This window comes from Lutra lutra, chromosome 13 (assembly GCF_902655055.1).
Source record: "Lutra lutra chromosome 13, mLutLut1.2, whole genome shotgun sequence".
Classification (NCBI taxonomy): domain Eukaryota; kingdom Metazoa; phylum Chordata; class Mammalia; order Carnivora; family Mustelidae; genus Lutra; species Lutra lutra.
Genome location: NC_062290.1, coordinates 31,800,241 through 31,825,957, shown reverse-complemented (window position 1 = coordinate 31,825,957; position 25,717 = coordinate 31,800,241). Strand labels below are relative to the sequence as shown.

The 25,717-nt window shown below is 37.6% G+C and overlaps 1 protein-coding gene across 5 annotated transcripts; it reads right to left on the bottom strand.

Moving 5' to 3' along the window:
• Positions 1 to 3,960: 3,960 nt before the first annotated feature.
• ZNF658 (zinc finger protein 658) lies at positions 3,961 to 25,717 on the bottom strand. 5 transcript variants are annotated; one of them, XM_047700332.1, is made up of 5 exons: positions 25,553 to 25,717; positions 23,254 to 23,312; positions 18,346 to 18,472; positions 17,949 to 18,044; positions 3,961 to 7,339 (listed from the first exon to the last, which is right to left on the bottom strand). In XM_047700332.1, exons 2-5 carry the CDS (start codon positions 23,266 to 23,268, stop codon positions 4,431 to 4,433), a joined length of 3,147 nt encoding a protein of 1,048 aa, XP_047556288.1. In that variant the 5' UTR covers positions 23,269 to 23,312; positions 25,553 to 25,717; the 3' UTR covers positions 3,961 to 4,430. The 5 variants fall into 5 exon arrangements, with proteins under 5 accessions (XP_047556288.1, XP_047556292.1, XP_047556290.1 ...); XM_047700336.1 differs by having other exon boundaries at positions 18,346 to 18,430; XM_047700334.1 differs by having other exon boundaries at positions 18,346 to 18,475; positions 23,257 to 23,312.

Genomic DNA, 25,717 nt, shown 5'->3' with positions numbered 1-25,717 from the left:
TCTCAATAGGGACATGATTATATGCTACCTGTGTTGTTGCATTATTATCCTCTATCAGAGGTGTACGCCTATGTTTTAAGAACAAGTTTATCAACAAAACTGGTTTCCACATGTACTCCAATCTCTCCCAGAAGTGCTGCTTTTATGAGGTCCTATTAGATTTTCACTCACATTTATGTCTGACAATATGGATTGTATATGTGCATTTACATGCCCATGTGTTCTTGCTTCCCCAGTAACTCTTGCTTCCCTATAATCCTCTCATAGTTTAGCTAGAAAGCTATTACCTGAGAGTGACCATCTGCCCCTACATCTTTATATATCCATGTCATCTGCCTATCAACTTAGCCCATATGACTAAACTTATCTTTCTAATGTTAAAACACCCATTCCTTTTAAATCTTCAGACTAGTACCATAACAATTTATCAATGCTTTTTAAAAACCCTATACAAATATTTAGCTTTTTAATATTCCACCCTTCTAAGTTTTACCTATTTCTTCTACTATCATAGATTTTAGTTATGATGACTGGACATGTTATACCTCTATTGTTATATGGGTTAACGTAATGATCTGGGTTGATTAGCTCATGAAATACAGTTTCTTTCAGTCCTTTTATTAATCAAAGTCCAAACTCTAGGAATTAAATGGAATATAATTGGGCACCACTATGCCAATGAATATGAAGATAAAATTCTGAAGCTAAATCTTTGGGGGCAAAAGGCAATGATTCATTAATATTCTAATAAACACTAAAAATAAAAAAAAACTGGACTACGAGCTAGATCAGTGTGAAGTTTTTAAATTCTGGGTGTTATAATTTTTAACCTATCGACATTTATATTGTTTCCAACATTAAATTCAGAAATACATAAAAAAGGATTCTTAGATTATGTGCAGTGTGATACACTAATAACTTAAAATTTTTTACCAAGTAGCACAGTTCTCACCTACCCATGCTTTTGTGGGATATGACCTAAACCAAGTGATCAAGCTTAGCATTACCAGTGATTACTCATATTGACAGCATATACTATTAATATGATGAGCACAGCATTTTATTTCTGTGTTCTTCCTACAAAACAACACAAAAACACAAAACAAAACAAATCCATAATGCCATTGCAATCATTTAAAAAATATGAGAAACCTAAATTGAGGGGTATTCCATAAAATACATGACAAGTACTCCTGAAAACAGTCAAGGATACTAAAACACCAAAGGTCTATGAAACTGTCACAGACCAGTGGAAGATAAGGAGACATGACTATTAAATATACTGTGGTGTCCTGGATGGGATCTTGAAATATAAAAATAGGATCTTGAAATATAAAAGTATTAGGGAAAGGGGTGACTGGGTGGCTCAGTCAGTTGAGCGTCCAACTCTTGGTTTCGGCTCAGGTCATAATCTCACAGCTGTGGGATTGAGCCCTGTATCAGGATCTGCAGTCAGTGTGGAGCCTGTTTCAGATTCTCTCTCCCTCTCCCTACCACTTGCTGTTTCTCAAATAAATAAAAACATTAGGGAAAAACCAGTGCAATCTGAAAAATGATGTTTAGTTAATAATGGATCAGTATCATTACTTAGTTAAGACAAATATACCAGAGTAAAATGTTAGTAAGAGAAACTGGATGAGGAGTATAAAGTATTGGTAGGTTTTTTTTAAAGATTTTATTTATTCACTTGACAGAGACCACAAGTAGGCAGAGAGGCAGGCAGATAGAGAGGAAGGGAAGCAGGCTCCCTGCTGAGCAGAGAGCCCAACGTGGGGCTCGATCCCAGGACCCTGAGATCATGACCTGAGCTGAAGGCAGAGGCTTTAACCCACTGAGCCACCCAGGCGCCCCAGTATTGGTAATTTTTATTTAAATATAAAACTATTCTAAACTTAAGTTAATTTCTGAACAGTACTCCAGATTTGATCATCTCTTTCATATATAAAAATCAGGCATGAGAAAGAGATTTTTTTCCCTATCATTTACCTTTGAACATTGTGCACTAAGCTCAAATTGCGTCAAAGTGTCAGAGACTGAGGGGATGCAAACACTTCCTCATCTGCTGGAACCTCCTTGCCACAAGGAGTGCTGATTCAGTGCCTGGTGTACTAGCCCTGGTGGTGTGATATTACAGCCTTTATCCAATGGTGAGCTCTTAGTAGGGGCTCTTTTCCTTGGCAGTGATGCTGCTAAGTGGTAACAACCCAGTCTCAAAGAAATACCTGTTCTCCAATTAATGCTAAATGTATGCCACCATTTCCCCTCACACAGTATCAGCAGGGGATTGGGAATAGAAATCACTCAGGCAATCAACTGATTTATTGTCCTCATGCTCAATCTGCTAGATCACACTTGCAGAAAGCAACATGCCCAGAGCTGAGAAATTTTGTGGTTTAGGTTTTTAAAAATGAGAACTACATTTACTTTCTTCTCTACTGACCAAACCATGTAGCCTCAAATGATGACAGACTGACCAATATTTTCTTGGCTTAAACTACACAATTCCTTCAAAAGTTAGTCTGGGGCGCCTGGGTGGCTCAGTTGGTTGGGCGACTGCCTTCGGCTCACGTCATGATCTTGGAGTCCCAGGATCAAGTCCCGCATCAGGCTCCCAGCTCCATGGAGAGTCCACTTCTCCCTCTGACCTTCTCAGCTCTCATGCTCCCTCTTACGCTCTCTCTCAAATGAATAAGTAAAATCTTTTGAAAAAAAAAAAAGTCTGCTTTTTAATACTAATGTGATACTTACAACATGAAAGTAGCCTTTTTCATTCCAATTCCAAAACCTGCTGTCCAAGCAGTATAAAAAGAACAATAGTTTGCAATGCTGCATAAGGTGCATAATGTGAGTACACATTATGAGGTTAGAAAAAGATCCTACACAAGATATGTAGGCTATATGAATACAAGAAGAGTAAAAATATGCTGTCCCTTATAATTACACAATACAAAATAAACCATTAGTGGGATATAATGAAGGCCAAAAAACATGTAAGATTCATCCAGCCCACCTACCCATAGATACAAACACACAAGGTAACTTCGGAAATCTTAGGGATCTCCAATATCCTAGAAAAACAGGGCCACGCTATCAGACAGACACAGCAGGCAGGCCAAAATTTCATAGCATCAATAGCATCAAGCAGAGGGAAGCCAAGAGAACCTAAACCATAACTCAAAACAGTGGACAGGTTCCAGAGCAAGTTTGGCTGCTGCCTTTTACTAGAACTCAGCAGCAGTAATGAATTCTGTTACATAAACTGATACAGATATACCACATAGCCCAGAGACTAGCCACAAACATTTACTGGTATTGTCCACAGAATTCAAATTATTCCTCCATTTTTAAAACTTCACATTCCAAGGTGAATTCATGTATAGAATATTTTATTATATATTTTCTATAAAACTTGGTGTTACATATAAACCACAAATTTAGGTACATCAGTTCTAAGTGAAGATTTTATCTTCAATTCTAAAATATACATTTCCTCAGGAAAAAAAAATTATCTGAAGCAAACTTTCAATATTTGTTTAAAAATATCATTTATTAAGATATAAGATTTTGGTCAAATCTTAACTATCTGATATTTAGTGTGTAGTAAAGGGTTTTGTATTTTTCCCTGAGATTTCTCTAATTTTTAATGAAAGCTTCCAAACAGGATATTGACAGTTTTCTTCCTCATGTGAAGTCTCCAATGTACAATGACAGGCTGAGTGACATGATATTCATAGGGTTTTGTCCCACAGTAACAGAGTTAACTAAGCTATGTGCATTTAACCAACAAAACAAAATCCTTAAGAGTTCAACAGAGTACAGGGGCACCTGAGTGGCTCAGCCATTAAGCATCTGCCTTCAGCTCAGCATCCTGGGATAGAGCCCCACATCGGGCTCCTTGCTCCTCAGGAAGTCTGCTTCTCCCTCTCTGGCTTCCTCTGCTTGTATTCCCTCTCTCATTCTCTCTCTCTCTCTCTCTGTCAAATAAATAAATAAAATATTTGAAAAAAAAAAGTTCAACAGAGTACAGTTGTGTGTGTGTGTGTGTGTGTGTGTGTGTGTGTGTGTGTGTGTGTGTGTGTTTTAAGCCAACTTGTGAAGATCTGTTAGCGGAGAACTATTTCACCCAGTTATTCAGATTTTGGCTTCTTTCACCTTGTGCTCTATCATGTTTAATACACATGCCAAGTCTGCCCTGGAAATACCTCTATCCCAACACAACAGAACAGAAAGAATATAAGGTGACTTTTGCAGTCTGGACTTAGCTTAAAAGTAATAGTGTCATATTCCATGACCAGTATCACTCAAATGAAAGACTGGGAAATTAGACAAACTATGTGACTAGTGGAAAAAGAAATGTTTAAGGGACACAGTCTGCCAGTCTGTGACATGAGCTTTTTTACTGTGTGTTATCAATTAAGGTATGAATCCCTTCAGGACTTCCCAAATTCACCACATGTAAGGGTTTCCTCTCTGGTGTGCATTCTGGTGTGATGTACCCTAAGAGCTGCCTTACGGATAAAAGTTTTCCTGCATTCATTACATTCATAGGGTTTCTCTCCTGTGTGAATTCTCTGGTGTACTTTGAGAGTTGAATTTTGTGCAAAAGCTTTCCCACATTCATTACACTCATAGGGTTTCTCCCCTGTGTGAATTCTCTGGTGTGCACTAAGGTGTGACTTCTGGGAGAAAGTCTTCCCACATTCATTACATTCATAGGATTTTACACCTGTGTGAGTTCTCTGATGGACTCTGAGGGTTGAATTATGGGCAAAAGGTTTCCCACATATATTACACTCATAGGGTTTCTCCCCTGTATGAATTCTCTGATGTGCAATAACATATGACTTCTGGGAGAAAGTTTTCCCACATTCATTACATTCATAGGGTTTCTCCCCTGTCTGAGTCCTCAGATGTGCCTGGAGGTGTGATGTCTTGGAAAACGTTTTCCCACACTCATTACATTCATAGGGTTTCTCCCCTGTGTGAATTCTCTGATGTGCCCTGAGGGCTGAATTATCAGCGAAAGTTTTCCCACATTCCTTGCATTCATAAGGTTTCTCCCCTGTATGGATTCTCTGATGTGCACAGAGGTGTGTTCTTTGGGAGAAAGTTTTCCCACATTCATTACACTCATAGGGTTTCTCTCCTGTGTGAATTCTTTGATGGACTATGAGGGCTGCCTTATAGATAAAAGTTTTCCCACATTCATTACATTTATAAGGTTTTTCCCCTTTGTGAATTCTCTCATGTCCACTGAGGTATGATTTCTGAGAGAAGGTTTTCCCACACTCGCTACATTCGTAAGGTTTTTCCCCTGTGTGAATTCTCTGATGTGTACTGAGATGCGTTTTCTGTGAAAAAGTTTTCCTACATTCATTACATTCATAGAGTTTTTCCCCTGTATGAATTTTCTGATGTGCTCTGAGAGCTGAATTATGGGCAAACGTTTTCATACATTCACTACATTCATATGGTTTCTCCCCTGTATGAATTCTCTGATGTACTCTGAGAGCTGAATTATGGGCAAAAGTCTTCTCACAGTCACTACACTCATAGGGTTTCTCCCCTGTGTGAATTCTCTGATGTGCTCTAAGGGCTGAATTATGGGCAAAAGATCTCCCACAGTCATTACATTCATAGGGTTTCTCCCCTGTATGAATTCTCTGATGTGCTCTGAGAACAGATATATGGGCAAAGGACCTCCCACATTCATTACATTCATAGGGTTTCTCCCCTGTGTGAATTCTCTGATGTGCTCTGAGGGTTGAATTATCAGCAAAAGTTTTCCCACATCCATTACATTCATAGGGTTTCTCCCCAGTATGGATTCTCTGATGTGCACTAAGGTGTGTCTTGTGAGAGAAAGTCTTCCCACATTCAGTACATTTGTATGGTTTTTCGCCTGTGTGAATTCTCTGATGTGCTCTGAGATGTGATGTCTTAAAAAAAGTTTTCCCACATTCAATACATTTGTAGGATTTCTCCCCTGTGTTAATTCTCTGATGTTCTTTGAAATGTACTATCTTGGAGAATGTTTTCCCATGTGTATTACTTTGACAGAGTTTCATCCCTGTATATGTTCTTTGGTGTACTATGAGAGCAGGCTTCTTGTAAGGTTTCCCACATCCACTGTTATCATAATCCTTTGTGCGACCTGTCAGATTTTCATGGATGTTTGACTTTTGGCAGAAAGTTTTCCCACATTTATTACAATCATAGAGACTGACCCTCATATCAGTTCCAGGATAATGAATAGGGTGTGAACTTGAATAAAAAGAGTCCCCACATTCCTCAGGTTTCTCTCCTGATTGGATCCTCTGATGATGAATGAGTTGTGCTTTCTGGTAAAAGGATTTCCTGCATTCATTACATTCAAATGACTTCTCTCCAGTTTCATTTTGCTGATGTACACTGACAGCTGAGTTTTGATGGAAGGACCTCCCATATTTATCACATTGATAGGGTTCCTCTTCTGTGTGAGTTCTCTGACATACTATAAGGTCTAATTTCTGGTAGAAGGCATTTATACATCCATTAAATGCACAAGATTCATCTTTAATTTGTGTCTTTTTTTGTACTGTATGGGTTGAGCTCGGGATCATGTTTTCATCACATTTACTGCTTACAAAAGCACGCTGTTCTTTAACAGTTCTCTGAGATTGAGTGAGAGACAAGATCCTGCTGAAGTTATTCCCACTCTCATTATATTCAGAGTTTGTCACAGCCATGTGAACCTTATTGTAATTCACAGAGGTGGTTTTGTCACAGGATTTCCCACATTCATTAAGATCAAAGCATTTCTCTCTTGTGCCAGTTCTCGTGTAGTTAAATAAAGCTGCTTTATCACAGGTTTTCCTAAGTTCATCACCCTTATATGATTCCTCTCCTATAATAATGAGAGTCTTACCATGTAAAACTTTCCCAAATTCATTACATTCAAAAGACTGCTCCAGGCTTTGAAGTTTCTGATGATCTTTCCTATTAATGAGAGGTTTCATGTTTCTATTATAATCATAACGTTTCTCTCTAGTATGAGTTTTCTCATCTTTAATATCAAGCTGCAACTTTTTGCAAACATTCATGTAATCAGCCTTCTTTCTTGAATAGTTTCTATCACAAATAATTAACTCAGAAACAACTTGCAAATTCATTCTACATGAGTCACATTTACAGGGCATTTTTTCAGAAGAATTTGGAAGTATATCCAGAATAAATGGTTTTTCTAAAACTTTCTGCCCATCTTTACTCAATGTTTTGTTATCAGTGAATATTACTTGCCACAGAGGTTTCTCTTGTTTTTCCTGGTTCCCCTCAATGTGAATATCAACACTGAAATATCCTAAAATGAGAAAAATTGGAAACATCTTTATATCTTGTATTTCTTATGGAGAGTAACTTATAGCCATATGTTTGTTATGTACCGTATTCTATTACAGGTCACATTTCCAAAGATCAATAATTCACACACATAGAGAAAAGACAGATATACTTCTTCCACATCCATGGAAAACAGGTATTATTTCCAGTGCTGGCCAATAATGAGTAGCTAGCTCCTTTCTTCCCAAGTCCTCCCTTTTACAATGAACAAATCCCTGGACAAGCAATAAATCAGTAACTAAATCAATAGTAAGTCAGTCAGTAAGATGCTACAAAATGGAATGTGTATTTTGGAACTCAAGAAATGACAGAGCAGGGGATTCCAAGGCTGTTCTCTCTGCTTCCCATATATCTTATATGGGGCACTGGAGTGTTGGAAAAGGCTGCAATCCAAAGTCAACAATATACATAACAAAAAGAACTACAAGAAAAGCCTGTTCCTTCTAGCCAAAGGTCTGGAAAAAAAAAAAAAAAGGTGGTTTAACAGAAAATCTTTTTGACAATACCCACCCTGCTCAAGCCAAACAAAAAAGGTATAACTGGGAATGAAAGTTCCATTGCCACAGGTATTAAAGACTGGATACTCTTAGAAAACTTCTTTCCATGAGCCAAAACTAAGAGCTCACTAGAAAGATCATGAAAAATCCTAGAACATTCGATTCACAGGACATTCAGGGATGTTAATAGCAACCACACCCAAAATTCTTCCGGGAACCACATTCCTATCAATTCTATGGGATCCATGATAGCAACAGCAATAAATCTGTTGTTTAAGGGCACTTATGGCAACACAGCAGGTAGGGGAAGGAAAGAAGGGAAAAGAGGCAGGAATACTACAATATTACAGCTACAAGGGATGAAACAGCATTTGGAATAACTATGCTCTCAAAACCCAAGAATGCAATACATTTAAAAAACAATTTAATTTACATTACTCTCAATATTCTTTACAGATTCTCTCACATGAAACATTCATCACAGCAGACTGCATTCTATACTGCAAGAAAAATCTTCACAAATATAAAAGAACAGAAATCAAAGTATAATCTCAGGCCATCAAGAAATTATGCTAGAAATCAGTAACACAAAGTCACCTGGAGAAACACAAAATATTTGTAAATTAATATACTTCTAATTAACCCACTGGTCAAAGAGAAAATTTCACAGAAAATTAATGTAGAATTGAATGAAAACAAATAATATTTAGAACATACAGAAATTTGTGGGATGGAGCTAAAGTAGTGCTTAGAGATAAATTTACAGCTTAAAATTTTTTATATTAGAAAAAACTCCAATCAGTTACCCAGTTCCACCTTAAGAAACTTGACAAAGAGAACAAATTAAATCTAAAAAAAGCAGAAGGAAGAAAATAATAAAAACTAAAGAAAATGAAACTGAAAATGGGAAGCAGAGAAAACTCAATCAAACCAAAGCTTAGTTCACTGATGATTTTTTTTAATGATTTAAATGAAAAGAGGAAAAAAAGAGAAGACACACAGTATTTATATCAGAAAAGATAGAAGACAGGATATAAATACTGATACAACAGATACTAAAAAGATAATAGAAGAATATTAGGGGAAACTCTGTGCCCATATATTGACTATTAAAGTGAAATAGACAAATTTCTTTAAAAAAACAAAAACTACCAAATTCATTCAAGAAGGAAGATAAAACTTGATATAAGATATAACAGATCAATATCTATTCAAGAAATTGAATTATATAGTCAACAAACACATTGCACCAAGAAACAGCTCCAGGATTAGAAGGCAGTAACTAATGAATTCTGCCAAATGTTAAAAAAAAAAAAAAACAACAAAAAACAAAAACCAATGTTAAATAATTTCTTCTGGAAAATACAAGAAACCTACAGACCAATATCCCTCATAGCATAAATGTCAAAATTCTCAAAAAAAAAAACCAAACCAAAAAAAAAAAAAAAACAAACAAACCAAACCTCAGCCACAGCAACTTCTCCCTAGAAATATCACCAAAGGTAAGGGAAACACGGGCAAAAATGAACTACTGGGAGTTCATCAAGATCAAAAGCTTTTGCACAGCAAAGGAAACCGTTAACAAAACCAAAGACAACCAACAGAATGGGAAAATAACGTTATCAGATAAAGGGCTAGAATCCAAAATCTGTAAGAACTTATCAAACTCAACACCCAAAGAACAAATAATCTAATCAAGAAATGGGAAGAAGACATGAATAGACATTTCTGCAAATATATCCAAATGGCCAACAGACACATGAAAAAGTGCTCAACATCACTCCACATCAGGGAAATACAAATCAAAACCACAGTAAGATACCACCTCACACCAGTCAGAATGGCTAAAATTAATCAGTCAGGAAACAAGAGGTGTCACAATAGCCAAACCATGGAAAGAACCTAGATGTCCATCAACAGATGAATGGATAAAGAAGAAAGAAAATGAATGTGTACACACACACACACACACACACACACACACTGAAATACTATGCAGCCATTAAAAAAAAACTTTGCCATTTACAATGATGTGGATGGAACTAGGGACTATTATGCTAAGTGAAACAAGTCAGTTAGAGAAAGACAATTATCATATGATTTCTCTGATATGAGGAATTTGAGAGGCAGGGTCGGGGTTCATGCGGGGACAGGAGGGAAAAATGAAACAAGATGGGACCAAGGAGGGAGAAAAACCATAAGAGACTCTTAATCTCAGGAAACAAACTGAGGGCTGCTTGGGGGAGAGGGGGGCTGGAAGGGATGGGGTGGACAGGTGATGGACACTGGGGAGGGTATGTGCTATGGTGAGTGCTGTGAATTATGTAAGAATGATGATTCACAGACCTGTACCCCTAGGGCAACTAATACATTATACGTTCATTTAAAAAAACAACAGAGCAATGTAGAAAATGTAAAAAAGAAATGATATATCAGGATCAAGGGGGATTCATACCAAGAATACAAACTGTTGAAATATTTAAAAGTCAATGTAATCCACCATATTAATCATCTAAAGAATTAAAATCACATAATCAAATAATTTAAGGCAAAGATATTTCACAAATTTCAAAATCAATCCATTAACCTACTGTAAATGGAATTTATGGTTAAGAGACTGAATACTTGGGGCACTGGGTGGCTCAGCTTCTGCCTTCAGCTCAGATCATGATCTCAGGGTCCTGGGATCAAGCCCCACACTGGGTTCTCTGCAGGGCAGGGAGCCTGCTTCCCTGTCTCTTTCTGCCTGCCTCTCTGCCTACTTGTGATCTCTCTGTCAAATAAATTTTAAAAATCTTAAAAAAAAAGAGAGAGAGAGCTTGAATACTTAAATTCTAAGATTGGAAAAATATGGGTGTCTAGCCTCAGCACCTCTATTCCAGACTGTACTGGAAGTTCCCACCAATGCAGTATGGCAAGAACAGAAATAAAGATACAAAATCTATAGAGAGAACCATAGAAAGATCTTCAAAAAAGCTCCTTAATAAGTGGCAAAATACAAAGGCAAAATACAAAGCTGATACACAAAAGCCAATCATGTACAAACAATTATCACTGGAATTTTAAATCAGACAAAGAATATAATTTACCATGGTGCTAAAAACAAACCCCAAAAGAGTTGGTATCTATATTCCAAGAACTACTGATAAAAGGAATAAAATAAATTACAAATAAAGGGAGATGTGCATTTCTTTATGGATTGGATTTTAAGATGTTAAACCTCTGGGGGTGTCTGGGTGGCTCAGTGGGTTAAGCCTCTGCCTTCGGCTCAGGTCATGATCTCAGGGTCCTGGGATCAGGCCCCGCATCTGGCTCTCTGCTTGGCAGGGAGCCTGCTTCCCCCTCTCTCTCTGCCTGCCTCTCTGCCTACCTGTGATCTCTGTCAAATAAATAAATAAAATCTTAAAAAAAAAAAAAGAACTTCCAATAATAAAGTTAATGTATCGGCATAAGGACAGATAGGTAGATGAATTAAAAAATACAGATACCACAGAAATACAGTCTCACATGTATAGAATATAAGTACAAATATACAAACACACACATAAACTTATGTACCATATACAAAATATACATTTACCCATTTTCTAAGAACAATGGAAATGCTATTCAGTAGAGAAAGGATAATCTTTTCAATAAATGGTGCTAGAATAACTGGACTCTCCTTTTCAAAAATTTAAACTTGACACCTATCCCATCCTGTCTATGAGAACTAAAACCAAATGAATCACAAAATGTAAAATGTGAAATGTAAAATTTTCTAGAAGAAAACATGAATAAATCTGTCTTACTTTGGGTTTGGATATTTCTAGACAAAACAACAAATGCATGATATTTATGAGAAAATTAATATATTGAACTTATCAAAATTAACATAATTAATATTCAATTTTAGTCAACTTCCTCTGAAATCACGCCAATAAAAGAAGTGCAATGCAGTTTCACTACTGCCAAAGTGGACAAAAGTCCACATTCCCCACTAAACCTCCAATGACACCTTTGGGAGTTGGAGGAATAGGCTACCAAATTAACAATGGGGAGGGGTCCCTACCAGCCTTCTCCTAACAGTAACCACCCTGTATTTCATCAGGTACCACATTCCCTAGCTCACCTTCTTTGTTTTGTAATCTTTCAGAATATTACATTTATTCTATATATATGCATCATATGTATTGTCACATGATACACATATATATAAATACATATATATAAATACACAAATAAATAGATACACACACACATACATTTAGCTGTACTTAGTGGAGAGTAAAATGGAATATATTCACTCCATCCTTCCCCTGGTTAATACTCCTATATCTTATCAATTCCCTCCCTAGGCAGAGTCACAAACACATTCTCCTTATTACCATATAGAATATTTCTAGTTTTGCTTTGAAGAAAAATCAGGCCTTTAAGTCACCTGAATCCCATTTTTCCTTTAGACCCATAAGGTTACTTTGCGATTCCTTCTCCACTGTTTTGTGGGGATAGTGCCATCCATTAAGACCAATTATCTATGAAGTATATTTTTTTTCATTGAACTTCCTTTTCTGTTTTGCTAATTTATTAAACTATCCCACTTCCAGTTCCACACTACTTAACTCTCAGAGCTTTACATATGAGATAGAGCAAATCCTACCACAACATTCCTATGAATGAAATTTTCTTTGATATTCTATTAACTATTTATAATTTTGAATTTATTATATAAGTGCTTCTTTTGTCTGTTAGGGTTAGCTAAAATTTCATCCCTTTCACTGTTTTTTTAATTCTAAGAAACATTCTATAATTTCTCGGTCTTCCAGTTTATTAATTTTTAATTTCACTTTTAAATTCCCCTTGTGTTGGTATATTTTTACTGTTCTCGCTTAATTACAAGACTACCATTTTAACTCTGTTCACTAACTTAGCTATAGCCTAAGGTTTATAATGCACACATTTATTTTATAATTGTCACACAATTTTGGACTTGATGGCCTTTTTTATACATTGTTTAAAAGAGATAATTTTAAAATATCCATGTTAAGAGTTTTTGGTTTACTCATTAATTTCTAGTTTTATCAAAATATGTTGATAATATTACTTATGGGATTCTAAACTAAACTTATATTCTAAACTTAACTGGTTTTCTTTATAGATTAACACTATATTTTCACTATCTTATGATTAACCTATGGAAGGTGAAAGACTTGTTCTTTGATCAGGATACACGTACAAATACATGGTTCACTTTTTTTTTAAAGATTTTATTTATTTGAGAGAGTGGGAGAGAAGGAGCATGGGGAAGGAGCAGAGAGAAAGGGAGAAGCACACTCCCTGCTGAGCAGGGAGCCCAACACAGAGCTCCATCCCAGGACCCTGAGATCATGACCTGAGCCGGAGGCAGATGCTTAACTGACTGAGTCACCCAGGCACCCCGAGTTCACTCTAATATAAGTATCATTTACATCCCATACAGGCATACTTACTTAGTGTTCATAGTATCTTTAATCAGATGAGGTACATTATTATCTCCTACCCCTGGTGAATTTTAAATTCTTAGACCTCATTATTTTGTGTTTTATGATAGCTGGCATGATACTGTTTGGTGCAGTCATTCAAATGCTTAAGGGTTTACTTTAACCTGTGCTATTGAAAAAAGGGCTGTCTTTTAAGTTAATGCATTTACTTGTTTATTATTTATGAAGATTTTATTTATTTATTTGAGAGAGTCAGAAAGCATGAGGAAGGTGTGGGGCAGAGAGAGAGGGAGAAACAGGCTCCCCACTGAACAGGGAGCCTGGCATGGGGTTCAATCCCAGGACCCTGAGAGGATGACCTCAGCTGAAGGCAGATGTTTAATTGGTGAGCCACCCAGGCGCCCCTAAGTTACTGCATGTACTGTCTACATTCAAGCCTGAATAACATGAAACTCTAAATTATTTCATTTTTGACTGAATAACTTTACTATTCTTTTACTGCAATCTTTCAAACATACTTATTTCTTTTAGGCAACCAATACGATCAAATCACTTATATACACTGACTAGGAAATATGCTTAATCTAAAAATTATGCTGTCTGGCTCAACAGCTTCACAACAAAAACTTTCAGTAAACACATATAGGATGATTTCACTCTTTTGCTCTAAGAATTCTTTGAAACTCTAATTTTTGAAGTTCCTGGATTTATCAGGTTACACCAAATACCAATAAGTATATGAAAAAAATGCTTGACATCACTAGGGACCAGGCATGTTGTTATGGAATGAATTATACCTCCCCCCCAAATTCCTATGTTGAAGCCCTGGCCCTCAATGTTACTGTATTTGATGGTAAGGCCTTTGGGGAAATTAAGGTTAAATGAGTTCATCAGGGTGGGGCTCGATGAACTTATAGGCTTGGTGTCCTTGAAAGAATAGGAAGAGACACCACAGCTCTCTCTCCACGTAAGCACAGAGGAAAGGCCATAGGGGTCACAGTCAGTAGAAGACAGGAAGAAGCATCACCAGAAATTAAACATATTGGCAGCCTGATGTTGGACTTTCAACTTCCAGAACTATGAGAAATAAATTTCTACTATTTAGGCCACCCAGACTATGATATTTATTATGCCAGGCCAAATGACTAGTACAAAAATGCACATCAAAACTTCAATGATATACCACTTCACATCTACTAAGATGGCTAGAATAAAGAAGTCAGATAATACTAAGTGTTAGTGAAGGTGTAGAAAAATTAGAACCCTCGGGGAGGAGTCAAGATGGTGGAGAAGTAGCAGGCTGAGACTACTTCAGGTAGCGGGAGATCAGCTAGATAGCTTATCTAAAGATTGCAAACACCTACAAATCCAACGGGAGATTGAAGAGAAGAAGAACAGCAATTCTAGAAACAGAAAATCAACCACTATCTGAAAGGTAGGACTGGCAGAGAAGTGAATCCAAAGCGACTGGAAGAAAGACCACGGGGGGAGGGGCCGGCTCCTAGCAAGCGGCGGAGCAACGGAGCACAAAATCAGGACTTTTAAAAGTCTGTTCCGCTGAGGGACATCGCTCCAGAGGCTTAACTGGGGTGAAGCCCAGGCGGGGTCAGCGCGGCCTCAGGCCCCACAGGGTCACAGAAGGATCAGGGGTGTCTGAGTGTCGCAGAGCTTACCGGTATTAGAACAGGGAAGCCAGCTACAGAGACAGAGCCGAGGAGTAAGCTCTAAACTCGAGGTTACCTTGAACCAGTCGCAGGCTCGGTCAGCTCAGAGCGCAGCTGGAGGCCAGGGTGACGGGATAATTGGGCGCTGTTCTCTGGGGGCGCACTGTGGGGCCCCAGGCTCTCGGCTCCTCCAGGCCGGAGACCGGGAGGCCGCCATCTTCATTCCCGTCTTTCGGAACTCTACGGAAAGCCTCAGGGAACAAAAGCTCCCAAAAGCAAACCCAGCAAACCCGAGCTGATTACTCAGCCCGCCCCGGGTAAGGGCGATGCAACTCCGCCTGGGGCAAAGACGCTTGAGAATCACTACAACAGGCCCCTCCCCCAGAAGATCAAAGAGAAACCCAGCCAGGACCAAGTTCACCTACCAAGGAGTGCAGTTTCAATACCAAGGAGAGCGGCGGAATTCCAGAGGAGAAGAAAGCAAAGCACAGAACTCATGGCTTTCTCCCCATGATTCTTTAGCCTTGCAGTTAATTTAATTTTTTTTTCTTTTTCTTTTTTCTTTCTCTTCTTCTGCTAAATTATTTTTAACTTTTACCGTTTTCTTTTTTAACGTTTTTTAAATAGTTTATCTAATATATATATATTTTTTTTCCTTTTTATATTTTTTAATCGGCTTTCTTTTTTTAATAGTTTCTTTTTTTTTTTTTTTTGTTTCTGAACCCCTTTTTAATCCCCTTTCTCCCCCCTCACGATTTGGGATCTCTTCTGATTTGGCTAAAGCATATTTTCCTGGGGTTGTTGCCACCCTTTTAGTATTTTACTTGCTCCTTCATATACTCTTATCTGGACAAAATGACAAGGCAGAAAAATTCACAACAAAAAAAAGAACAAGAAGCAGTACCAAAGGCTAGGGACCTAATCAATACAGACATTGGTAATATGTCAGATATAGAGTTCAGAATGACGATTCTCAAGGTTCTAGCCGGGCTTGAAAAAGGCATGGAAGATATTAAAGCAACCCTCTCGGGAGATATAAAAGCCCTTTCTGGAGAAATAAAAGAACTAAAATCTAACCAAGTTGAAATCAAAAAAGCTATTAATGAGGTGCAATCAAAATGGAGGCTCTCACTGCTAGGATAAATGAGGCAGAAGGAAGAATTAGCGATATAGAAGACCAAATGACAGAGAATAAAGCTGAGCAAAAGAGGGACAAACAGATACTGGACCACGAGGGGAGAATTCGAGAGATAAGTGACACCATAAGACGAAACAACATTAGAATAATTGGGATTCCAGAAGAAGAGGAAACAGAGAGGGGAGCAGAAGGTATACTGGAGAGAATTATTGGAGAGAATTTCCCCAATATGGCAAAGGGAACAAGCATCAAAATCCAGGAGGTTCAGAGAACCCCCCTCAAAATCAATAAGAATAGGTCCACACCCCGTCACCTAATAGTAAAATTGACAAGTCTTAGTGACAAAGAAAAGATCCTGAAAGCAGCCCGGGAAAAGAAGTCTGTAACGTACAATGGTAAAAATATTAGATTGGCAGCAGACTTATCCACAGAGACCTGGCAGGCCAGAAAGAGCTGGCATGATATATTCAGAGCACTAAACGAGAAAAACATGCAGCCAAGAATACTATATCCAGCTAGGCTATCATTGAAAATAGAAGGAGAGATTAAAAGCTTCCAGGACAAACAAAAACTGAAAGAATTTGCAAATACCAAACCAGCTCTACAGGAAATATTGAAAGGGGTCCTCTAAGCAAAGAGAGACCCTAAAAGTAGTAGATCAGAAAGAAACAGAGACAATATACAATAACAGTCACCTTACGGGCAATACAATGGCATTAAATTCCTATCTCTCAATACTTACCCTGAATGTTAATGGGCTAAATGCCCCAATCAAAAGACAGAGGGTATCGGAATGGATAAAAAAACAAAACCCATCTATATGTTGCCTACAAGAAACTCATCTTAAATCCGAAGACACCTCCAGGTTTAAAGTGAGGGGGTGGAAAAGAATTTATCATGCTAATGGACATCAGAAGAAAGCAGGAGTGGCAATCCTTTTATCAGATCAATTAGATTTTAAGCCAAAGACTATAATAAGAGATGAGGAAGGATACTATATCATACTCAAAGGAACTGTCCAACAAGAAGATCTAACAATTTTAAATATCTATGCCCCTAACGTGGGAAAAATTAGAACCCTCATATGCTGTCACTAGGAATGAAAATAAATAGGCAGACACTGTGGAAAATAGTCTTGAAATTCTTGAAACAGTTATCACACAACCCAGCCATTTGAATCAAGTTCAACTCAATAAGAGAAATTAAAACGTTATGTAAAAAAAAAAAAAAAAAAAAATCTGTGCAAAACCTTGTAAGTGAATGTTTCTATCAGCATTACTCAACAGCCAAAAGGTAGAATCCTAAACGTCAACTGAATGAAGAATGGACAAACAAATGTGGCAAATACATGCGATGAGACATTATTTTGCCATACAAAGGATGAATCAAGTACTGATATATAAGAACCTTGTAATCCTATGTGAAAGAAACCTATCATAAAAGACCATATAATGTGTAACTGCATTTACATGAAATGTCTGCAACAGGCTCATCTATAAAGACAGAAAGTAGATTAGTGATTGATGGGGCTGCAGAGGAAGGGAGGATATGGAGGTAATAACTAAAAGGTATGAGGTCTCTTTTTGAGGTGATGAAAATGGGAGTGTGGTGATATTTACACATATCTGTGAATATATGAAAAGCCACTGAAATGCACCTTTTAATGGCTGGATTGTACGATATGTAAATAGTATCTCAATAGAGCTGTTTAAAAGGGTAAAACAACCAACCAACCAAACAAACAAAACTTTCAAAGGTATTCCCCTAAAAGTTTAACTACCCCAAGTGTTTCCTTCTGTCAGTGCTCACTCACCTGGGTACCTCTGGTTTAGGAATTCTTCCTCTAAGGACCAGGGCTCTTCTCCTTGCTCCAACTTGAAGATCATCTCAGGTTTGGTGGTGCAACACCCTGTAAACATGACAATTGAGGATATATATATATATATATATGCCAGATCCATGGGCTTTTTGGTTTCTAAAAGAGTTAAAAGATATAGCAACAAGAGCAGCAAAATAAATGTGCATATTTGAAGTACTCCATGGGAAAGTCATAACATAAACATTGTGTCTATTTCCTAAAGGCTTCAGGTACCTTAGACCTCCTGCTCAAAAGCCAGTACAACATTAATCTCTACAAGGAGTCCATGTACCTTAATAACTTAAAAAAAGGAAATTTAATTAGATGAAGTCCCATAATAAGGTCTGCTTACCCACTGAGATGAGGTGGCTATAGTTCTCTAGCATCACATCTCTGTACAGGATCCTTTGAGCAGGGCTCATGTACTGCCATTCATCCTGGGTAAATTCGACAATCACATCTTCAAATGACATGGATCCCTGTAACAACACAGTTTCTTCAAAGATTCAGAATCATATGACAAGGAAAATATCTTTGAGAACAACTACTGTTTACTCTTAAGCTCTAAAAGATATGGTTATCAAATACACCTATTTCTGACCTAATTTTGTCTTTAACTGGGGAGGTGCTCAGTTAAAAAGGTTTTTAACGTACTATAATTCCTTTATACATTTATGAACTATAGATTTTTTAAGACAAAAAATTCAATGTAAAGAGTTCCTACAACTCTTCCTCTTCATCCCAAGGTACTGTGGGTATTCTAGAGAATTCTAAGATGTTCACTCCCTCCTCAGACATCATCATTGTAAATAATGGGAGACAAAGAAGATACACGTAAGCTTTGGAGATATTTTACATTATATACATTATATGTATATAAATACGTATATAAAGATATATAAATCTAGAGCTCATGAAGAGCAAAGAACAACTTACCAAGGATTTGGAATTACAGAGACCAATATAAGTGATATTATTTACACTGAAGTAACAGCAATGAATATAAGGACAGGGATTTACAGAGTAGCAGCAGCAACCAATTTGATAACTACTTCCTTGTACAACTTGTACAACTGTACACTTGTACAATTTGTACAATTTTATAATTACTTTCTTGTACAACCACCCAGTCTAACTAAATGAGCAGCTTCTGGAATGTTGATGCCAAACACTGACATTTAGGAAACAAAAGGAAAAAAAAATGTGTTAGAAGTTCTAGTGAGACAGATCTGTTCATGTTGCTCCTGAATGGTCTGTAAACATAAAGCTGGAACCATCCCTTAAACTAATATACATATAGTTTTAAAGTACAGAAGGGAGGTCTAAGGATGAAGACAAGCATTTAGGAATTACTAGCAATTTAGGTGGTAAAATTTTAAAAGGCAATCAGACAGCAACTCGAGCTACATGCTATACATCCTATATGGAACTGAAGAAAGAAAATACCAAAAAGCATTTAGGGAAGCACGAATATTAAAGAGGCTGGCAGGAAAAGTATAGATAGGCCACAAAGCCAAAGAAAAAGCTTTCTGAAAAGTAGTAAGAGTCAGGAAAGGGTAGAATCTTGGAAAATGCAAAAAGGGAAAACTTCCACAACAGAACAATTCAAAGGGGCTAGGAAGAGGAGGAATTGGAGAGTTGCTATTCAACAGGTATAAAGTTTCAGTTATGCAAAGTCATTAAGTTTCAGAGATCTGCTATGCAACATCATCCCTACAGTTAACAGTATAGTATTATACACATAAAAATGTGCTGAGGGTAGATGTTAAGTATTCTTATCACAATTAAAAGTAGAAAAGAAATGGAAGAAAACTAAGAGATAAAAGGACAGAAACAAGTTTCTTTTTCCCCCTCAGTGTTATGTATCCAATTATTTGTTCATTCATGTCTTTAGTTTTACTAAGTGAGTACCTCCTGCATGTGAAACTCAGTAGTAATAGCTGGTAACTAAAACAAATAAATAAAAGAACAGGAACATCTCTCATAAAATTTAACCTAAAAAAGATAAAAAGAAAAGGTAATTATATCCTCCAAAACTAAAAAAATTAGAAAAGTTGCACTGCTTTCATTTTTGTTTATCTCTTTAATATATGACTTAATAAGATCAATCAGATTTAAAAAAAGCTAACAAGTGACATAAATCAAACTGGCTAAGTAAGGATCCAAAAAATTCTCTCCTTCAGAAAAAACTATGAAGAAACTGGCAAAAACGGGTGCCTGGGTGGCTCAGTTGGTTAAGTGTCCAACTCTTTATTTTGGCTCAGGTCATAATCTCGGGGCTGTCGGATCAAGCCCCACGTCAGGCTCCATGCTCAGAGCAGAGTCGGCAATGAGATTCTCTCTCTCTTTCCCCTCCCTGCCCCCCAACACTCACATACTCTTTCGCTTTCTCAATAAATAAATAAAATCTTTAAAAAAAAAAAACTAGCAAAAATTACAAAAATTAACAAAGGCTATCTTCAAAATGTTTATAAAAAACAAACAAAAACAAAACAGCTGAACCATAGTAAGAATGGTGATACCCTGCTCCCATCCCTCTCTTTACAACTCTGCAATAGTTTGACAACCAATGGTCTGCAGCCAGCAGCCTGGCAACCACAACAGCAGAACTGGACTGGAGACCCATCAAAGCCTCATTCACAGAAAACTGTCATTATTTGGCCAGTTTGGTGATTTCCTGAAAGATCCCACTTATAAGGATACCTTTATTTGAGCTAACTCAGAGCTCAGTGTGAAAAGCCTTATCCTCACTCATCATTTGTCAAAAACTTAATGGCTACCTGAGGTGGTAGATAACAGCTGAAGCAAATAATGACTTAACCAAGAAAACTGAAAAGAAAAGTTGGACAACGAGATGTCCATAAATGTTTCTGAAAAGCTCTGATATATTCCTGAGAATCAAGGAGGCTGCAAACTTACAAAGGGCTGTGCATATGCCTAAGGTTATGAGCATACTCAAGAAAGCTATGAGAAGGCTCTGAGCTGTCACCCCTAGGTGACCTTGAGGTTTGTCATTAGAAGGAAGTCTAAGCTAATGCAGTTATAAACCATCTGTCTGTTGAAGAATTCCTGGACATGCACAGAGCCCCTAAGCAATGACTGGGAGACTCACTGGTTCTAGGCATTTAGAGAAATTTCTGTAGATACTTCAACTATCAGATGAAAGAAACACAGGCTCTACAGAATTTTTTTTTTTTAAAGATTTTATTTATTTGACAGAGAGAGATCACAAGTAGACAGAGAGGCAGGCAGAGAGAGAGAGAGAGAGGGAAGCAGGCTCCCTGCTGAGCAGAGAGCCCGATGCGGGACTCGATCCCAGGACCCTGAGACCATGACCTGAGCCGAAGGCAGCGACTTAACCCACTGAGCCACCCAGGCGCCCCTCTACAGAATTTTTTAAGAAGTCACTGAACAAATAAATTTCAACAATGACCCCAGTGGAGGGGAGAAATTCTGATTTCTAGAACTGGCACATTCTTCTATTTAAAATGTCCTATTTTCAACAAAAAAAGTTTAGTAAACAAGGGAAGAAACAGGAAAGGCCCATATGCAGAAAAGGTATAATCAATAGAAAATGCTCTTAAGGAAGCAGACATTGGATTTACTAGACAATAACCTTAAATCAGCCATATTAAATATGGTCAAATATCTAGGAAAAAAAGTCCAAGGACTAAAGGAAAATAAAATATGTTTCACTAAATGAAGGATATCAATAAAGAGATAGAAATTTTAACAACAAATAGAAATTATATAGAAACTCAAGAGTTGATAATAATAACTAAATCAAAATTTCACCAAAGGGATTCTACAGCAGATTTGAACAGGTGAAAGAAAGAATGAACAGACTGGACAATATGCCCATTGAAATTACATAGTGTGAGAAAACAGAAAGAAAAATAATGACACAAAAATAAAATATGGGATAGTATCAAGCAGTAAAGACAAAGAAACAATACTGAAAGCAGCATGAAAGAAGTGACTCATCATGTACAATAGTATTAAAAGCAGATTACTAATCAGAAACCATGGTGGACAGAAGACAGTGAAATGATATATGATAAAGTAAGTGCTGGGAAAAAAAAGTTGTCAACCAAGAATTGTATATCCAGCAAAAACAGAAAAATTAAACCTTCCCAGATAAACAAAATTTGTCACAGCAGAACTGCCCTATAAGAATAATACAGGGAGTGGTTCAGCAAATCTATACAGATAGAAAATAGATTAGTGGTGCTTGGGTTTGGAGGAAATGAGCAGATGAGAGGGGATAAAATGCAGAGCTGCTTTTTAAGATGATGAAACTGTTCTAAAATTGACTGTGGTGGTATTTGCACAAGTCTGTGAGTATATTAAAACACTTGAATTCTACACTTAAATGGTGAACAGCATGGCATGTGAACTGAATCTCAATAAAGCTTAAAAAAAATAAAGACAATGAAACCAATCTAAGACTAATAGAGCAAATTAAAGGGCCAAAGTCAGAAACTGGGAATGAACCACGTAAAATGACAAGGGAAAGAGATGACTCGAAAAAGATATCAGCACTGTAAGGATGGGGCCACTGGAGTGTGTCATGGTCACTAACAAAGAAACTTGCCAGAAGGACAGAGTGAGATGTAGAGGCAAATGCTACAGAGATGTCAGGTACAGAAATAATTAGAAAAGACCCAATGGAGTTGATTATAATCAAGTCTCTGGTCACCAGATATAACAGGCAGGTTTCTCTGAGAGAAACCAAAGCATTATGATTTTAAACTCCTGAGCAACCTGAATATCATGGGTACTCAAAATATTTATGGAGAGTAATTTTAAGGGATATTCAGCTGATTTAACAGAAAAAAATGTTTGAGTTTCTGGAAAACAGAACTGACCAAGTTCACATTTAACATTACATCTTCTACTTTTATTGAAGAACAAGTAGAGACAATGTTCTAGATTATTTTAGAATTATTACTGAAAAGTTGTTAACTAAATCACCTACTCAAAAAATAAAGATCATTTTTAACTTGAAATGTTTTAACATTCTATGAGGGTAATGTGGTTTGCTTAATCTTCTCATCCATGCCAACCTTTAAAGCAGTACAGTTTGTTTGACATGGCTACCAAAATTCAGAAATAAATCTGGAACTCCAATTTCATATCCACATGCCACCTTTGCATCTAAATGCATCTGATTCATTTCTATTTCTACTTTTTCATGTTAATAGACTCTAAAACCCTTATAAAATCTACTATAAAACAGACTATTAAAAATAGAACTTACCCACACCATGTTCATTTTCTGCTGCTCCTTGAAGAATGTAAAGAAATGAAAAGGCTCAGCTGGGAAAGAGGAAGGAGAAATAGGGTGATAAGAAACCTGGTCTGCCTTACAACTATTTTCATTTACCTAAAAATCTCGTAACATCAGCTGGAAAAAAGGTTTCCCTATAGAAGAATATCCTTTTGACATTCTTGAGAGGGAACAAGAAGGACCACACAGAGGTAATACTGAACACTGCATCTGCGATATGATTACAGAGGCTTGACCTTGCATTTCACTGCATGGAAACTCATATTCATGAATTAACAATTATGTCCCCTTCTGACTAAATAAGAACAAAACAAAAAAACACAAATAAAACAAAAGGATATTGGTTAAGCAAATTCAGGTATACAAAGGTAAAACCTTCTACCTTCATTTAAACTAATGTTTGTTTGTTTGTTTTAAAAAAAAAAACACCTACTTAAGATGGGATTGTTAATCAAATTTGTGTTGCCTTTACACCTTGAGTTAGAGCTTCCCCAGAAAACTTCAAAATAAAGATGGGATGCTTATGAAAGAAATATTTTTCCTAACTTTTTGTTCTAACTTGGTTGCAAATTCTAAAACAGACTTTTTAGTAAGATGCCTCTAGTACTTAACTGTGTAAATAAACAGGACTGTGCTTAAGTGCTTACTTCTACCCTGGGTTTCTTTACAAAAATCATTCATTTCAGGCCCAACATTTTGAGCTTCCAAAGAAAAGAAAACTTTTGTTCTACTATCCTTTTGTCATTCCCTAAACTTAGGAAAGAGGGAGCATTAGCGTAACTCTAGATGCCACATGTGGTAATGGACATGGTATGACGGCAGATCAGAATCTGGAAAGAATGAGGGGAGAGTGAAGGAAACAGGGTGCTATTTCGGATTTCATCAGCTCTGGCTGCTTATACCTTCCCTGGGCATCATGTCCTTACCTGCCATCCAGTGAAGTGCCTTTTCCTGCACAACCTGAGAGCCACCCATCCCTTTCAACCTCAGGTTTACCACCTTCTGCAAGCTGTCCAGTGCCCACTGTCACACAGTTTGTGATGGTTTCTGTGTGGATCATCAAGTCTGACTCATCTCATGCTTAACAAGGATCAAAAAACTGCTTGTGGTGGAGCAAGTCAGGACCTGTGCCTTTCTTGAAATTTCTACCTCTGCTCTGAACCTCCAGTGAGGCAATCTGTCAGAAGAGCTATTCTTCTAAATGATGGTTGTTCTAAGGCCCTTTTTTTCTTAAATTACTTTACTAGAGAGGGGCTGGGATCTGGGCCTGAGAAACAAATTCACCATATCTGAAACTTCCATTTAGCACTCTAAACCTGACTTTGGAATCCCATATAAGTGTACTACCCAGTAACGTAGCCATTAGCTGAATGCAACTACTACACCTGAAGTGTGTTAATAATAATGTATCGGATATACAGAGTTAAACACATCAATAGAACTAATTTCATCTTTCTTTTATTATTGCTACTGAAAAATTTTTAAAAAATTATAGTTTCCACTATCTTTCTATTGGCCAGCACTGCATTATTAGATTATCAGACTGTGCCTTTGAGGATGGAGACAGCTTACAAGGTGCAATAAAGTTCAAGAATCTCTTGACCAGGGGCTCTGAAAAGAATCCACAAATCCCAGGATATATTTTACCACCTTGTGAGATTCTGTCCATATTCACTTCACAATCACATCTCTGGAAATCTGGGGGCAGGCTATGCTTCTAAGAGATCCGAAGGTTGCAAATCTGGGTTTGGGGCAGAAAGGATGCTGAGAGCAAGACTATGTAGGGAGTACAACCTCCTTGTAATTACATGCAACCTCGCCACCTACTAGCTTGTGCCCTGGTGTATATTATTCGGCCTCCAGTAAACTTGCACTTCTTAAAAACGGCATAATTATAAGGGAAATTGTGAGGCTTAAGTAAAATACCAAAGGAAACAAAGTGTCTTGTGATAGCAGTTACACACCGATTTTTACAAGCACTTGACGAAAAGCTTTGCAGCTGACATCTTCTCAGAGTAATTCCAAAAGCTGTTAGTAGCCTCATGTTCGTCGAAAACATTTTTATGAAGGTGGATTCCCTTCTCACTGCCTGCAGTCTGCGCACTCGGCGTCCGCGAGGAGTACCTTCCCCAGACGAGGGCCGCAGCCCCACCTGCGCCACGGAAGCAGGCGGGAACCGACGTCTCAAGCACACAGGGACTGGGGGAGGGGAGGATCCGCTAGGAAATTCCCGGGACTTCCCTCTCGCGCAAGCTGCACACAAACTTACCGGATTTGGTAGGGCCCCAGGCCTCCCGGAGCCGTGTTTCCAGTGCTCCCACCCCCAGTGCAAAGCCTCCACTCCCGTAAACAGCCAAAGAACCCGAGTTCGTGTCCTTTTTCAACCAGAGAAGACGGGCGGAAAGAAACAAGGTTGGCTATGCGCTTGCGCAGA

What these genes read in the sequence shown, in the direction of transcription:
- ZNF658 (XM_047700332.1), bottom strand. An exon ending in TAGCCACCTCATCTCAGTGG is followed by an intron (nt 18,045 to 18,345) that starts GTAAGCAGACCT and finishes TCATGTTTACAG; the next exon opens with GGTGTTGCACCACCAAACCT. An exon ending in CCTAAACCAGAGGTACCCAG is followed by an intron (nt 7,340 to 17,948) that starts GTGAGTGAGCAC and finishes TTCTCATTTTAG; the next exon opens with GATATTTCAGTGTTGATATT.